Source organism: Zonotrichia leucophrys, chromosome 4, assembly GCF_028769735.1.
Source record: "Zonotrichia leucophrys gambelii isolate GWCS_2022_RI chromosome 4, RI_Zleu_2.0, whole genome shotgun sequence".
NCBI classification, from domain to species: domain Eukaryota; kingdom Metazoa; phylum Chordata; class Aves; order Passeriformes; family Passerellidae; genus Zonotrichia; species Zonotrichia leucophrys.
The window spans coordinates 60755288-60771036 of NC_088173.1; the positions used below are offsets into that span (position 1 = coordinate 60755288).

The 15749-nt window shown below is 36.7% G+C and overlaps 1 protein-coding gene across 1 annotated transcript in view; it reads left to right on the forward strand.

Annotated features, from left to right (window-relative positions):
* The window catches only part of TBC1D19 (TBC1 domain family member 19), a 45978-nt gene that overhangs the window by 2417 nt on the left and 27812 nt on the right, over positions 1 to 15749 (forward strand). Inside the window, exons 2-4 of the mRNA XM_064711912.1 lie at positions 7590 to 7662; positions 8433 to 8478; positions 10194 to 10269. Coding sequence (XP_064567982.1) covers positions 7590 to 7662; positions 8433 to 8478; positions 10194 to 10269 — 195 coding nt within the window. The remainder of the gene's footprint in view (positions 1 to 7589; positions 7663 to 8432; positions 8479 to 10193; positions 10270 to 15749) is intronic.

Genomic DNA, 15749 nt, shown 5'->3' on the forward strand with positions numbered 1-15749 from the left:
GAATCAGTGCATCAAAGTGGAACTTGTTTTGGATATTTGTACTGCAGCTATACTTCGCAAATATTCTTCATCTCTTAGTAGAAAATGATGTGGATATTTGTTCCTCAAAAATATTTACTGTCTCTGAAAACATTACAGTTGAAATGGATCTTAATGTCCATTATAATAATCCCTGAAATTTTGAGAGAACATGTGGTCTCTCATACAGTATTTTAGCTATTAGAAAAGCTATGTTTCGTATATTTGTCTCTTATTTTTTAAGAAGGAGAACTCAGAATGAACAGTTTCATTCATTAACTCATTGATGAGTTAATAGAATTTTGGGGAAAACACAGTATCCTGACATTATTTGTGAGTGGTGAGAGAGTAGCCCTGTGGTTATGAACTGATCAAACCAGTGCTTTGCTTGGCTGTCACTGGCAGCCTGAGCTGGTGTCAAGGGCTGTGATACACAATCTCTTTGAAATAACTTTGGCATGGGCATCAAATGATTTGCTGTCAGAGCTTGACTTCTGGGGATACCAAGATAATCACATTTTTATCCCAAGGACTGAAGTAGAGGTGGTGTCGTGTAAGTGATGAATGAATAAATAAATAAATGTTAGGTTGATTTTTGTAGGTTGGTTTTTGATACATTGATATATTACTGCAGTTAAGAAGAGAGATTAATGTGGGTAAGAGTTCTAATGTGCCTATCACTTTGGAATTTCTTCTGAGCATACTTTGTAGTATGTTTGAAAGGAAAGAGTAACAGTGACAAAGAGCCAAAATATTGGGTAGTAACTTTTCAACAGGTAGAATTGCTGCTGGCGTTAGTGGGGTAGCAGAGAGGCCTCATTTTCTGGGCACAACTTCACTGTGCAAGCTTATAATCAAATTTGCTTGTTTTTGTCTTAATTTTTCTCTTCCCTTTCTGAATTGTAAATGTTTTTAAGGTAGAGATTAGAGGTGTTTAGAAAAACTAAAACATGGATATCTCAAGGACAAAATGCAGTTTTAAAACAAATTATTTTGTGAAATCTTGCTAAAATTCTGCTCTAGGGAAAGTCTGTGTCAGTGAACAGACAATAAAAATGAAACTGTTCAGAGACATGAAAAGGTGCTACCTTTTTAGCACATTTTCATTTGCAGCCAGTTCAGAAACTCCATTTTTCATGATCTTTGAAAACCTTTGAGTTAGGCTTTATTAATCAGTTCAGATTAATCAGTCTTCATTTTTGTCCCATGCAAATCTCTAATCGAGATCAGTCTAACTCAGAGTTGCCCAGAACCTCTAGTGACCAGGGCAAATGACAAAGTTTAAAAAATACCCAAAAAAACCAACCAACAGACAAAAGCTTTGGTAGTTTATTCCTAAAGAACTTTTCTAAAACAAGAGTGCCAATAAAATGAAAGGTTCTAAATGAAAGATAAAGGTTCTAAATTACGTTTTAAATGGAACAAGAAAGACTCACAGTGCAAGGAGTCCCCCCCTGCCATTTCCTCATGTTCTCAGATGTTTCTTGTAGGTGTGGCTGGAGTGGGACAAGCTGAGGGGAACTGATAACACAGCGTGATAAGGGCTGTTCCCGTGGGCTAAAAGGGGTGATGTCACTGCAAAAATCAGGCCTGATACCCATCCTACCCCACTGTAGCCATTCAGTTTGGCAGTGAGAACACATTGGTGGAGGTGCCTGAAGGTGCAGAGAGGTGGAGAGGAGATGTGCTGGTCAGAAACTCTCCAGAGGAGGGGAGTCTGCCACCCTTCTTTGAGCAGTGTGGTAGAGGCAGAAGGCTTTAAAGACAGTTGGATCCAACAGAGAGGTAAGGGTCTTAACAAAGCTGCAGCTGGGGCAAAGGAGGAGGGGGCTTCATTTGGGACTGCTAGGAACATTGGAGCTGGAGTAGTGCCTGACTCTGCTTCGAAAGAAAGTGCAGGTAAATAAGCTTAGAATCATTTATTATAATATATGGTTTGCAAAATGTCCCAGCATATTGTTTTCATGATATTTTTTGCCAGTTAAAAAAAAAAAGAAATTGATACCAATCCCAATTGATACCAATCTCAACTTGTATAAAAGATCAAATTCAGAAGGAGAATGTTTCTATGCAATGTAACATTTATTTAATAAAAATTAGCAAACAAATGTAGGCTCATGAGTCATCGTGGAAAAGTAATGGTTCGTTTTCATGGATTGCATTTGGCGAAGGATTTACTATGTTTGCTGATAGAGCTTGTGCCTTTGGTTTAAGTGGCTCAGCAGTAATATTTGCATTATAGTGAATTTTAAGTTGAATGCAGTTGAGTATGTGTTGATCAGATGATGGAGTTCAGAAGCAAAGCAAGCTTGACTGGCTGAGTAGAACTTTTTTAGTAATGTGGATTCTGGTTTTTGCCCTGTGTTTTCAGCACTAATTTTATTTTCACTAATTTTATATTCAAAACCTAGAAAATTTATTAAACATTAAAATTACATTATTAAAATATATCCTTATTTCTTGTACCACAGCATAACATTTGAAGCTGTTTACTTCCATATGAGGCTGATTGAAGCTCTCTGTATCTGCTAGATTATTTTTACTTGTATAAGAAAGTTCACAATATTTTTTCCCTTATTATAGTTCATGTAGAAATGTAGAAGGGTTGGAAAATTGTCATTGTAATCAGGGTTTCACACTTACTAAAATTTGTTTAGTTAGTCTCAGAATGATTCTTCTTTCTGTTTCAGAAATGTATAACCAAAACTAATCTTTCCCTTAAAGTTGCAGGGGTTTAAGTTTTTAGTAAGTGTTTATGTTGAAATTGTGGTGGTTGTGCTTGAAGTGGATTTTACCAAGTCAGCTTGGTCCTTATAAAGTCCAGTTATGGTAGAATGGAGTACACAAGGAATGGTGGATATTTATTAGCTTTCATTGAATTTACTTCTTCTAAAGATGGGTTATATTTGGGGATTCTGTTTTATTGTAATTTGGGAAATAATAGCAATAAAACCGAAAAACATTGTGCACTTGTGCAGAAACATACTGAACAGTAATAAATGCTTTGAGAGGGTACATGTTTATCTAAACAAAAAAGGCTTTGAAGAGAAATTATGGTTGATAGCCTGTAAAAATATTAGGATTGTGTAAAGTTATTTGCAGAACTGTTTGCAACAGGATAAAAATATGTGTTCACCTGATGCGATTCCACATTTCAGTATAGTTGGATCACTTCTCTGCAGTGTTTATTCTTGTTGAGAAAAGAAATAGTATTACACAGGAGTTATGCTGGAACACTTTGTTCTGTCAAGCCTCCTCTTAGTAGTCTGTTGCTGGCCCTCTCGTTATTTTCCTGTACTTCTTTGAGTGCTGTCATTGATGGATCATCTCTTGCATGATCAGTGCTGCTCCAGTCATGATGACTGAATGCCACTTTGAAATTTAGATGCTAATTTGTAAGTAGGTTGAGCTCTGTGTTCAGTTCCTCTGTGAATCAGTTTCCTATTTCCACCAATTTTATTATTTTACTGTTGTGCTATCCTTTTGCTTCCTTTCAGCCACAGCAGTGTTGAGTGTCTGGATCTTTTTCCATCTTGGCATCCAGGTACAGAGAGAGTACATTTAGGGTATCACTTCCCATGGTGACTGCACAGACCCCAGCAGGATACCTTGCCAAAGTCAAAGATGCACACACAAGATTGTTAGTGGTACCTTAGGCACTGGCAAATTTGACAAAATTTTAGAAGTCCCCCAGATCTGGGTGTGTACAGCTGAAGAATTGGGGGTGCCAAGAAATGCTGTAGTGATAGCTTGTTTTCTGAAGGAATGTGGAAGGGACAGATGTGCCTTGATTCACAGGAAGCTGACCAAGACTGGAGAGGACCATAGACATCCCACACCTGGACCTCAGTGCCCTACCCAGAAGATTATGCACAATGCTTGTTTTACAGGGAAAAGCTGATAGGCATTAACATTTCTTAAAAATGATTTGTTATTTCTTGCTGAAATGTTTGACTTTAAGGACTCTGATTCTATATTGCCCTGACTCAGCCTCTGAATATTTGGCTTTTTCCCTGTTTTAACTGTCACCCTTTGCTTTCATGGATTGTTCCCCTATATTGCTCACTCTCTATTACCCTGCATGTTATAGTCTCCTTATAGCAACAGATAGCATTTTTCTCATAGAACTAAGACATCCTTTCATCAAGATGTGTGTGTTGAAATTGGTAGTTCTGCCTGGGTGTTTGCTATTTATTGATCATGCAGGGAATTAATTCAGTTCATGAGTACAAATCTCATCAATGTGGGTTTTTCTCCCAGTAAATCTTAGGCAGGCATTTTTAGCTATGTAAAATTGTAGTAATGCTTTTTTATATAAATTAAATTTTGTCAACATATTTTTTTTATTCTACAGGGAATAAAATCACAGGAAAAAAATGCAAATGAGACTTAGTGTGTTAAACTGTACCAAGCAGTTTAAAACAAACCAACGCTACCTAAAATATAAATACCTAAATGTGTTTTCCAACATGGTACAACAAAGAAATAAGTTAGATCAGTTAATCCAAAGGAAAAACAAGATTATGTGGACACCTGGACTAGTAATTTTGGAATATCAGCTCTGCTAAGTCCCCTTGATTCCTCAATTTAATTCCTATAAACACCCATATGAATTCTAAAGAGGTACCATACTGTTAAGTTGCAGCAAAACAGTTCTGAAGAGAGTTCCTTTCACTTACCAAAATGAGTATTTTCCCTTGTTGTGTTATACAGAGCTGGAATATGGTCTGTGTTAGAGCTGGCTGCAGCTGCCAGCTGAGCTGTTTGCCACATTCTCAAGTATCTAATTTCTGATTTGAAAACTGATCACAAACCTAACAGTTTCTGTGGCTCTCTTGTTCTGCTTATCGGTTAGGAATGTGTTGATTGTAGTACACAAGTAAACAAGAGGGAAAGTGTAAATGGGAAGAGGCTTTTGCAACTGGACTCTGAATTGGTAAAGTGGAGACAAAAGTGCCCCCAAATTTTGGGGGGGTGGGAAGTGTTCACATTTTTATGTGAAAATTTGTCTCAGTACAGCTTTTTTTCAGTGAAGAGAAGAAAAAGGACACAGGAATGGTGTGAAACATCTAAAAATAGATATTTTGATAAGTTAATCTAAAGATTAGCCTAAGAATATTGGCTGCATCAGGGCTAGGAATAATGAAATAATATCTGGCTGAATACATGGGCATGAAGAGGTGAAGTTAACCAGTGCAGGCTGATGCAATGATGTAATCCTTGGGGAAGATTTTTCCCCAACATGCTGCCCTGTTTCCTTTTTGCCTGCCTTTCTGCTGCATCCAGGAGTCTCTGGATTTGATGTTCTGCAGCTGAGGGACAGGTTCTCTTGGGAACAGCAGTTTACAAGAAAGACCTCTCTTGTTCTTTTGGCCTGACGGAAAATGGGAAGTAGTGTGTGGACTGAACTCCTTAATGCCTTCTAATGTGATATGCTGTATCAATTTCCAGAATTTCCAGGAATCTCCAGAAAAAACCCTGTTGTTGTCAATAGGAGTATCAGATACTCCTTAGTAAGCCAAGAACTCACAGGTGTGTGAACAGCAGAGAATTAAAACACTGTTCGGATTGCACTTACATAATTTCTTGTACTGTTTCCAGTGTCAAGATAATAATCTGTTTTATAGCAGATTGTACAGGAGCTTTCTTTTCTTTGTGTGATTTATCAGCTGTAATAAGTTCTATTTGTAAGGGGATTTTTTTTTCATACCTGAAAAGTATGCCAGACCTGGCACTCCATGGACCTTGAGATTATAATTAGCCATATTTAACTCAAAAGACAAAGCGGAACATTCCCAAAGGGGTGCACAAAAACTTCCGAGGAACAGTATGGCAAAATCTGCCCTGCTTGATGTGTGTTACTTTATTTAAAGTTTCTACAGTAAACACACAAAACCACTGCCTTGCAGCAGAGAAAACCCTCAGCCTGGTAAATGTACAAAAAGGACAAAGGACATCCCATCAAAGTAGCTTCAAAAGGAATTCTTCATAAAATCCTCCTTGGGTTTTTTGTTTAAAAGGGTATTTTGTGAGCTGCCCAAGAACACACATAAAAATCTTTGTTTCCCAGATACTAGTTACCATCCTTTGCCAGCTTTTACTATTGTGCTGGATGGAATATTTGTTTGTCATTTGGCATGAGTTATGCAGCTCTCCACACCTTCTAGTCTGTGCTTATGATGACCTTTCTTTCTCAGAAGCATGCTGAGAAATAGTCTCTTTGCTAGTGCACTTAATAAACTAAGTATAAATGCCTCCCTTACCTGTAATGGCAAGGGATCTTGAAATGTAGATGTCCATTCCTCTTTTCATGTGGGGAAAATGGAAAGGTTTTCTTAAAATTCTGCATTGTGAATTCACCTAGACGAGCTTTTCCAGTGCAGAAACACCTTTTTTCCATGTATAAACTGTAAGGCAAAGTACAAGATTTTGGAGTTTTAGTTGTGTGCTGTGGACTTAGAGCATGCCATGCTGTCAGCAGTACTGTTAGGGCTGGAAGACTGCACAAGTTGGTGAAAGATTATTTTTAATTAAATAAAAATGAAAATTCTATTGCAGCAGGAAAGCTTGCTGCAATAGAATTAGCAGTTGATATGCCTACAGCATATTGTTGAGTAGTTTTTGGTAAGAGATGTCTCACATTTCTATGTAGATGATATGACCATATGCTTCTAACATATGCCTGGAGCTCTCATGGCTGTGGACACACAGATCTTCTGGTGTTATTTTCAAGTTAGCATGCAGCATTGCTTTTTTTCTCTAAACCTTTAGCTTTATTATCTGATGTTAATCAGCTATTGCCATGCATAGGAAAATATGTCTTAGAAGGCACTTCACAGAAACTTCTGAGTTTCTGCTTGTTGTCCTTTGGGACCTTTGTGATGTGTTGGTTTTCTCCTCTTGGTCTAGCTGCAGAAGAAGATGCTGTAGCAGCTGGTCCTGCTATTGCTGAAAGATGTGCAGATGTGTATGGTTGTGTCATGGTATGGTTGTAAAGCTGGTTAGGGCTGGGTAGGGCTGGTTAGTGTGTTGAGTGCATTGCAAGAGGCCGGATATATCCACTAGTCACAGCTGCAGTGGGGAGTGTTCAGTGCACAGTCAGTTTTTTGGGTTGAAAATGGCATTTCTTACCTGAAAGAGGTGAACTGTGGGAGGCTAAGTGGAAAATTATGGAATGTTTTCAGTTTTAATTCTTTCAAGTGAAGTACAGGGATTGGCTTCTAGTTTATTCCATGTGTACCTTCTGACCAATTCCTGAATGTGTATTGTCTAGCATTTGTGCTGAGTATGTGGGGATTTGCTCAGATTGTTAAACGTGTATGTTTATATGCATTCATTGCATATTCTACTCCTTTTTTCTCTCTTCTTCCCCACATAACACCTTTTAGCATTGATGACAAAGGTGAAGACATTGAGTGAGAAAAAAGTTAACTGATATTTTTGACTGCTGTTGCTCAAGGAAGGAGTTTGCTTTGGGTGTAACTTTAAGCATGTTCATTACTTAGTTTATAACTTGAATAACGCAATTTCTCTTTAGTTCTTGGTGCTTATTTATTTATTTTTCATATTAGGTTAGCCTTCACAAACCAGAAATTAAGCTGGAATCTCTAAAAGAGGATATTAAGGATTTTCTGAAGACATCAGGTTTGTAATATTTCATTGATATATTTGTGAATAGGATAGATGTATGTAAGAATATATGTGATATAAGTGATGAAAACAGTGCTTTGTGGAGCTTGGTGTCTTGTCACTGACAGTAGCCAGAAGCAGACATTCAGGGATTCCAGATTATTAAATCAGAAAAAGAAAATTTAAAAGGGAAAGTGTTGTTGGATTCCATCTGCATTTTGAAAAACATACTATGCAAAATGCTTTTATCATTTTATAAGATACTGGTGATTTTTTTGAAAGTTCTGAGTGAATAGAGAGTTCAGTCACTTCTGAAAATGGAAATTAACTTCCATGGGGATACTCTTGAAATGAAAATTTTACCTTTAGTTAAATTTCCAGTTTGCATTGAAAGTTGTAGGCTCTGTTACTATAATGTGAGGATTTTATGATAAATGATGCCAGATTTCTAATCATCGGGAACACTGTCTCTATTAATATTAATTGTTGGTTTTATAAAATGATGGCTTTAAGAAATAGAATGTAAGTTTTTTAACCAAAATTATATTGTAATTATTTGAACAACAGGTGGAAATAAGGGATATTCTGTTTCTATAGAGATTTAAACTTGGAGGTTTCCTATCTTAATTAGATTAAGGTTTCTTTGTCTCCCCTTGTCTCTCTGGTAGGTAGACATGAACTGAGACCAGACATAAAACTCCCGTGACTGCAAAGCAACCTCTGAATGATGTTCCATTAGTATTAATTCCTAAAGTTGTCTTCTGGTTGTTTTTTTATTTTAACAGGTTGGGAAAAGAAGCTTCAGAATGCTGTTTATAGTGAACTCAATGTGTGAGTTTATTAAGTATTTTCACTTAATGAGTTCTGCTCACATGATTTACTTTTGATCCATTTGTTTATAGAGGTGTATGGTATGTTACTGTAATCTGCAATATCTGTCATAGCAATGGTACCTGCTTAGCTTCTGTTTTTAAAGTGCCATTATTTCTTTTTCATCCTAGTGAAAATATTGGACTCAAGTGCATTTTAAAGAATAAATGAAATAAATATCACCACATTTTGTAGATACTTTAGTATTTTCCTTTTGGCTTTACTTCCAAAGGTACCAAGGGTCATAATATAACTATGTACATGAGGTAGTTGCTGCAAATGAGTTTTAATTGAGGTATTGGTGACAGCATTACATGTATTTTTGTATTAATTATTTTTTAAAATGTTTAAGATACTGGATCTCTAGGTTTCTCTGGTCAGTGCTCATCATGCTTGGGATATGGTTATAAATGCAGTCAAATCAGCCAAGTTTCCTTTTGATTATTGTTCAGCAAACTTTGGGTTAGACTTCTGGGAAACATAATTTTTCTTTACATTCTGGCACTGTGGAAAGGTGAATTTCATAACAGATACAGCCATGAATGCAACTATAAAATAAGAATTGTGTATGCAAATCTGTTTGTGCTAATAAGCTTGTTAGAGTTACCAGTTTAGCACAATGTATATTTAGTAGTATGAGGGACTTAATTCTGCAAAATGGTCTGTCTGTTAGCAAGGATTCATCTTCATTGTATCTTTCCAGGGAAAAAATATTTACCTGTCTCTAGGGCTCATGCATGGAAATAAGCAGCAAAATAATGAAATTTGCCCTTGAAATTAACTGTGAACACCATGGTTTCATGAGTATTGTGGAAAAGCCAAGAAACAGCATTTCTGAAATCTGTTGATATTGATTCTGTTTTACACATTGGAGCAGAATAGTGCATAACAAATTTGCAGCCAGTACAGGAATGATCTTACCTGATAAAAATGGGAAGAAATTTGGGGAGGGTTTCCCAGAAACATATGATAGGAACTGATTGAATGCATTCAAACAAATGAAAATTCAGGCTAACTATTAGGGAAGCTATGTGAAAATTTTGTTTCCTGAAAGACATTTGAGACACTTAAAATTAAGCTGAATGTAATGTTTGGCAAAAACCCATTGGAAATAACCTACACTACTGAAAGATAAATTGGTGCTTTGGTTTAGTTTCTAATTTTTATGAGTGGATATTCAGCTTTGCCTAAGTCAATACCTCACTTAAACTTCTAATTACTTTGGACATGTACATGTTCACTACTGATTTTTAAAAGGAGAACCTCAAAAAAATATTGTCTCTTAAAAATTGTGATGACTTGGAGAGGGAAAGTTACAGGCAGTCATAAAGATGACATTATGTGAAGAGAATTCACTTTTGAAATACCTCATTTGTTAATGTAATTATTTTACTTTATTTTATAAGTATGTGAAATTATAAGGGAGCATTCTTTTTAATACAAGAAGAACTCATGTTGAAATGTTACTAATTCTTGCATATTGTTATCTTATTTGTATCCATAGAATGGATGAGGAAAAAATACTTAAAAATAATACTCAGTTTTGATCAACACACACTTGTGTATTTGCTAGTGCTCTCTATATATAGAAGTTATATTTAAGTTTACAAATATGGGATTAATTAAGCAAAATAAAACATCAGAATATTTAAAGTTTGCCATATTTTCTTCTTAAGGTTTCCTTGGCCCTGTCATCCTGCAGCACCGCCTGAACATATTAAAGAACCTTTAGCCTATATGAGGAAAGCACAGGTTGGTGGTTATCAATTTTACCATTCATATCAGAGCTTTAATTAGACTATTTGAGATTTACTTTGTAGAATGTTATTGTGTTTCTAGGTTTTGTACCTTAGGAAAACCACAGATTTGTAATTGCATCAAAGTTAATAGTAATATTGGGTATGTGACATTTTACATAAATACAGAAAATGCTCAAGTAATTCTCCAGCCACGAAGGAAGTAGGATATAGTGGCAGGTAGGTGAAAAATGTAGAATAGAGTTGATGTGAGTATGTCAAAGAAGAGAATTTGGTTTCATTGAGAAGGAAAAAAGGGGTAGCTATAGGTCATTTCCTTAGGGTTACAAAAACATTTTTTTGAAGGGGCACAGGCAGTTTCATGATGAAAGATAACAGGCTGCAGAGATAGTGAGATCTTCAGAAAGAAGAGATATATTTAGTAGTTAAAAATGTGAAAGGAAGATGAAAAATATAGAGCTAAGGAGCTTAAGGCATATTGAAGGAGAGTAACAAAGACTGGACTGTAAAGATTAAACAAGGATTTTTGGAGTCAGGAAAAAATACTCTAGCTTGTTTATCTTTTTGCCAATATATGCCATTTGAAATAAACAAAAAAAAACCACATAAAAATGTAAAAAAACACTCCAAGTTTCAAGAATATGGTCTAACAAAAACATCTGAGATAGGGATAAAGGTGTGTTTAACTCTGCTGTGCCTAGAAATACATTGCAGTATTCTTTTACAGAATACTCAACAAATTGTGTTACCTTTACAAGCATATTGTTTATTCCCCTAAGTCTTATCTCTCTGTCCTGGGTTTCAATCTTTAGGATTTGGGGCTAAAGATTGCTTTAATCAATTTTTCTTGTGTGGTGTGAAATGTAATGCCATGATTTGCAGCCTGAAAAAAATCACTCTTACAGTTGATTAATGCAAAAACCAGAGAGATATATCTATATGCATGTTTGTCTGAAGCAGTTTCATGGGTTATTACTTTACAAAAGTGTATGTAATACTTGCAGTGTTTTTAGCTGTATGTAGAAAGGCCTGTTATTCCAGTAGTTTAAAACTGAGCAGGAGAAGTCCTGTCTCTGCTGGTTTCAAAATTTGATTCCCTATTTCAAAGAATATTAGTCATCCATGTCCTCCAGGTGGGTTAACCCTGGTAGGCAGCTCAGCCACTCACTTTTCCTCAGAGAAGCAGGAGAGAATCAAAAGGGTAAAAGTGAGAAATGGTGGTTACAAAGACAGTTGAATTGGCAAAGCAAAAGCTACACATTTCAACAAAGCAAAATAGGAATGCATTCATTACTTTCCATCATCGGGCAACTTTTGTCTCAGCTTCTTTATTTGGAACATGATGTTGTGTGGTCTGGAATATCCCATTGCTCAGTGGGGGTCAGCTGTCCTAGCTCTGTCTCCTCCCAAATTCTTGTGCACTTCCAGCCTCCCTGCCATTGGGGAAGCGTTAGAGAAGACCTTGAACTTCTCAGCAATAGCTAAAACATTTGGATTTTATCAACACCCTTTTGGTCACAAATCCAAAAGAAAGCACCAGACCAACTACTGTGAAGAAACTCAGCTCTATCCCCATCCAAACCTGTATGACGCCCTTTCAAACCCTTTATTGAAATACAGCTCTGATAAAGACTTGTGGACCCTTTCCATAGAGAAATACTGGTAAATTAGGGTAGTTGTGAAAAAATAATAAATGCACAGTTAGAGAACTAACATGATATTTTCTAAAACATGCAAGTGTTTGATTTTCAAGATGACACACATTTATCACTGTAGATAATGGGCCTGTAAGAAAACAAGCATCATCAGAGCAATTGAATCACAAATAGGTTTTGTTTTGTTACTCTTTTTGACTAAATAAACAATGTGAAAAGCTTACAAAGCCAGTGTTTCAGTGATTTAGTTTGTTTAAAATATTTGGAAATAGCTAAAATACAAGTGTACAGGTTGCTAATACCTTTTGGGAGAGAGATAAAAGTGAAAACAATTTACTTTCATAGGTATTGAAAATCTAATTAATGTTTTGACAGTAAAGACTTCGGGTTTTTTATTTGTAGGTAGATTTTTTTTTTATTTTTACTTTATTTTCATTTAGCACCACAGCAGTTGGAAAAAAATACTTTGGTGCTACCATCAAAATTTGTCCCCATATAAAAATGTCCATATTTGTCATATTCTGTTTTTATTAGATACAGTCACCATTTAAGATGCTGTTTCCATTGTTATAAGTTTGTTGACAATTTCTTTATCCTTTTCTATCTTAACAAATTTTGCTCTACTTCAGAATTCTGGAAATAAGGGTACTACTCCCAGCAAACCATCTCTGGTAGTTACTAGAATGACTTTGAGTCAGTGATTAAAGCAATATTAATATCTTTTCTTGAGTAGGTATTAAAATGTTCATAATTAACCATTTTTCTCCTCACATTGGTTCTGTTTTCTCATAGATAGCACACTGAAGTTTTTATATTGTTACTGAAGTTTTTCTTTTCCTGCCTCAAAAGAAAACCAGGTTTCTAGAGAAGGATAGAACATTAATGGTAATGAGTAGTAATGCTGTCAGTCATAGGATGATAGAATGGTTGAGGCTGGAAGGGACCTTCAAGATGTGGTTTCAGCCTTCCCTTGCAAGGATACCTCCCACTAGATGAGGTTGCTGAGAGCCCCATCCAACCTGTCCTTGAACACTTTCAGGCATGGGGTATCCACAATATCTCTGGGCAACCTGTTCAATGTCTCACCACCCTCACAATAAAGAATTTCTTCCTCCTATCTCATGTAAACCTTCCCTTTCAGTTTAAATCCATTCCCCCTTGTCCTATTGCTGCATGCCCTTGTTAATAATCCTCTCTCCCTTCAGATGTGGTCTTTAGGTGTTGGAAACCATGTGATGCTATGAAATTGTCTCCAAATTGCAGTGCTACCTTCCTCAGTTTCAGCTATTTTGCTGAATAATTGTAACCATAGCAATCCTAATAGTGTGTTTTCTTAGTGTTGAATTTCTTTGTAAGACTAGAGAAATCATCTTGTTAAATGTATTGTTCCCATCAATAAAAGGACTTTATGACCTCTCCCTCTGCCTTTTATTTCCGTCAGGAACAGTGCATTCTGTTTCTGCTCACTTCAGGTACCTGCTGTCCTGGAGAGAGGGCATGGTATCTTGCTTGGAAAGGCTGCATAACCCTCACTTTAGTTTTGTCTTTTTTGCATTTATTTTAATATCCTTACTGGGTCTTGAAAGATGAATTATGTCACAGTTTATGACTGAGTATAAGTGTTTATTACAAACATGTTGCATCCCCAGTGCAGTGAGAGGATTAATGTCTGGTATGGCCGTTTTAAGTCACACCAAGTGTGTTGACCGCCATTGCTCTTTGGAATTAGATAGTTCTTGGTTTTGCAAAGCTTCCATCTGTCTCTTCTTCTTTTGTAGCTTTCATGTCTTTAAGCATATCTCTGCTATTCTCCTCCCTATGCCCCTTCCACCTATCCTCCCTTAATTTTGATGGTATCATGAAGTGATGGTGCCAATGGTACCAAACCAAGTGGAGAAGTGGCCATGTTAGAAGGGAGAGTCACTGTGCAGAAAAACTTGGATATGCTGGAAGAGTGGGCTAACAAGAGACTTATAATGTAAAAACACAAACGTAAAGTCTGGCATGTGGGAAAGCATCCAAGAGTGCAGCACAGGCTTGGATCTACCTGTCTGGGGAGCAGCCTGAAGGAAATGAACCTGGGGGACCTGGTGGACAGCAAGCTGCATATGAGTGGACAGTGTGGTGCTGCATCAAGGAAAGGCAGCAGGATGCTGGGCTGCATCAATGTGGGCATCAGCAGCAGAAATAAAGAACTCATTGTCCCACTCTGCTTAACACTGGTCAGGTCACATCTGGAGTACTGTGTTCAGTTTTGGTCCCCACTGTACAATAAAGGATGTGGGCAGACTGGAGAGGGTCCAGAGAAGGGCCACAGAGATGTTCAGAGAACTGGGCAGCCTGACATGTGAGGAAAGGCTGAGAGAGCTGGGTTTGTTCAGCCTTGAGAACTTGAGGCTTAGGGGAGACCTTGTTCCAGTGTTTGAAGGGTGGCTACAGAGAAAAGGGAGACTTTTTTACAAGAGTCACATGGAAAAGATGAGAAGTAAGGGGTACAAGTTACTTTTGGGGGGATTCTGATTGGACAGAAGGAAGAAAATTTTTTGTATAGGAACAATTAGCCATTGGAATAATCTCCTTAGGGAGACAACATTGAACACTTAGGATTTGGCTGGACAGGAGGCTGGGCCATCTGATCTAGACCATAGTTTTACCAAAAAAAGACTTGACCTTTAACTTTGTTTTTGCTGCTACTACCTGTGTTTTCTCCATTTCCACTTTCTTATCCTATATGGCCTAGTAATCTTCATGCTCTCTCACTTCTTATTTCTCTAGAAACAAAACCTCAGTTCTTAGCAGAATAGTAAATGCTCGATACTACTACTTTGTGAGAGATGAACCCGTTTGTAGCATAATATTGTGTAACTACACCATTTGAAAGGAATTTAAATATGATAATACAGTTAAAGAAAAATATTTTACAGAGTATGATAAAAAGTATGCAATTTGGAAAACATACCTTACATTCAAAACTCGGATCTGTTTTGTTTATACAAAAGAAAGTGAAGGGATGACTTGATTGTGAGGAAAAATTTCTGGTGAAAAATAGTAAGTTTTTGATGGAAAAAGGTATGAGAGGGTCTTGTAAATGATCTTACAAGTGAAAGCTGAAATGAAACAATTATAGACAAGAATTTAATTTATTATTTTAGGTGCCCTTTCCTTCATTTGCTTCCTGTCTAATAAACTGCAGCCTCTTTTGGACCGAACTTTGAGGAGCATGGTTAAACAGTAACTAACTGTTGTAAAATTTGTGTCTAGAGCAAATTACAAGCAATAAATAGAACTAAATGAAATTAAGAGGAGTCTTTGCATTCATGTGATTGAGGTCTGGCTTGCCGTCCACAGAAAACTAAAGCATAAAACGCACCAGTGGTGCTGTAATCACGGAAGCACAGTACCAAGTCCATTGACAAGGAAGTCATTACTAATTGTTATTAGCTTCAGAGGAGTTGGCCATGGAGTAGGCACTACTGAAGCCTGATGCAATTGTCAGAAGAATCTGGTTGCTTTTTAAGCTGTCCACCGGCCACTGAGGTATTGTCTACCTCTGTTTTCTCTGGTTAGACAACTATTTCCTAAGCACTGTGTTAGAGAAACTATTTTTTAAGCATTACAGAATCCCAGGTTTCTAACTTCCCCTAATTTCTGACAACATCAAAGATACTTTTTGTGGAGAAAGACTACCAGTCTCTTCAGGCCCTAATGTGGAGAAGGTATTTGCTATGCACAGTTGATTGACCTCTTATAATTGTTTGAAAAATTTGTTAAATGTTGATCTATAAAGAACCTTGATCATTAAACATATATAAAAAGCAGT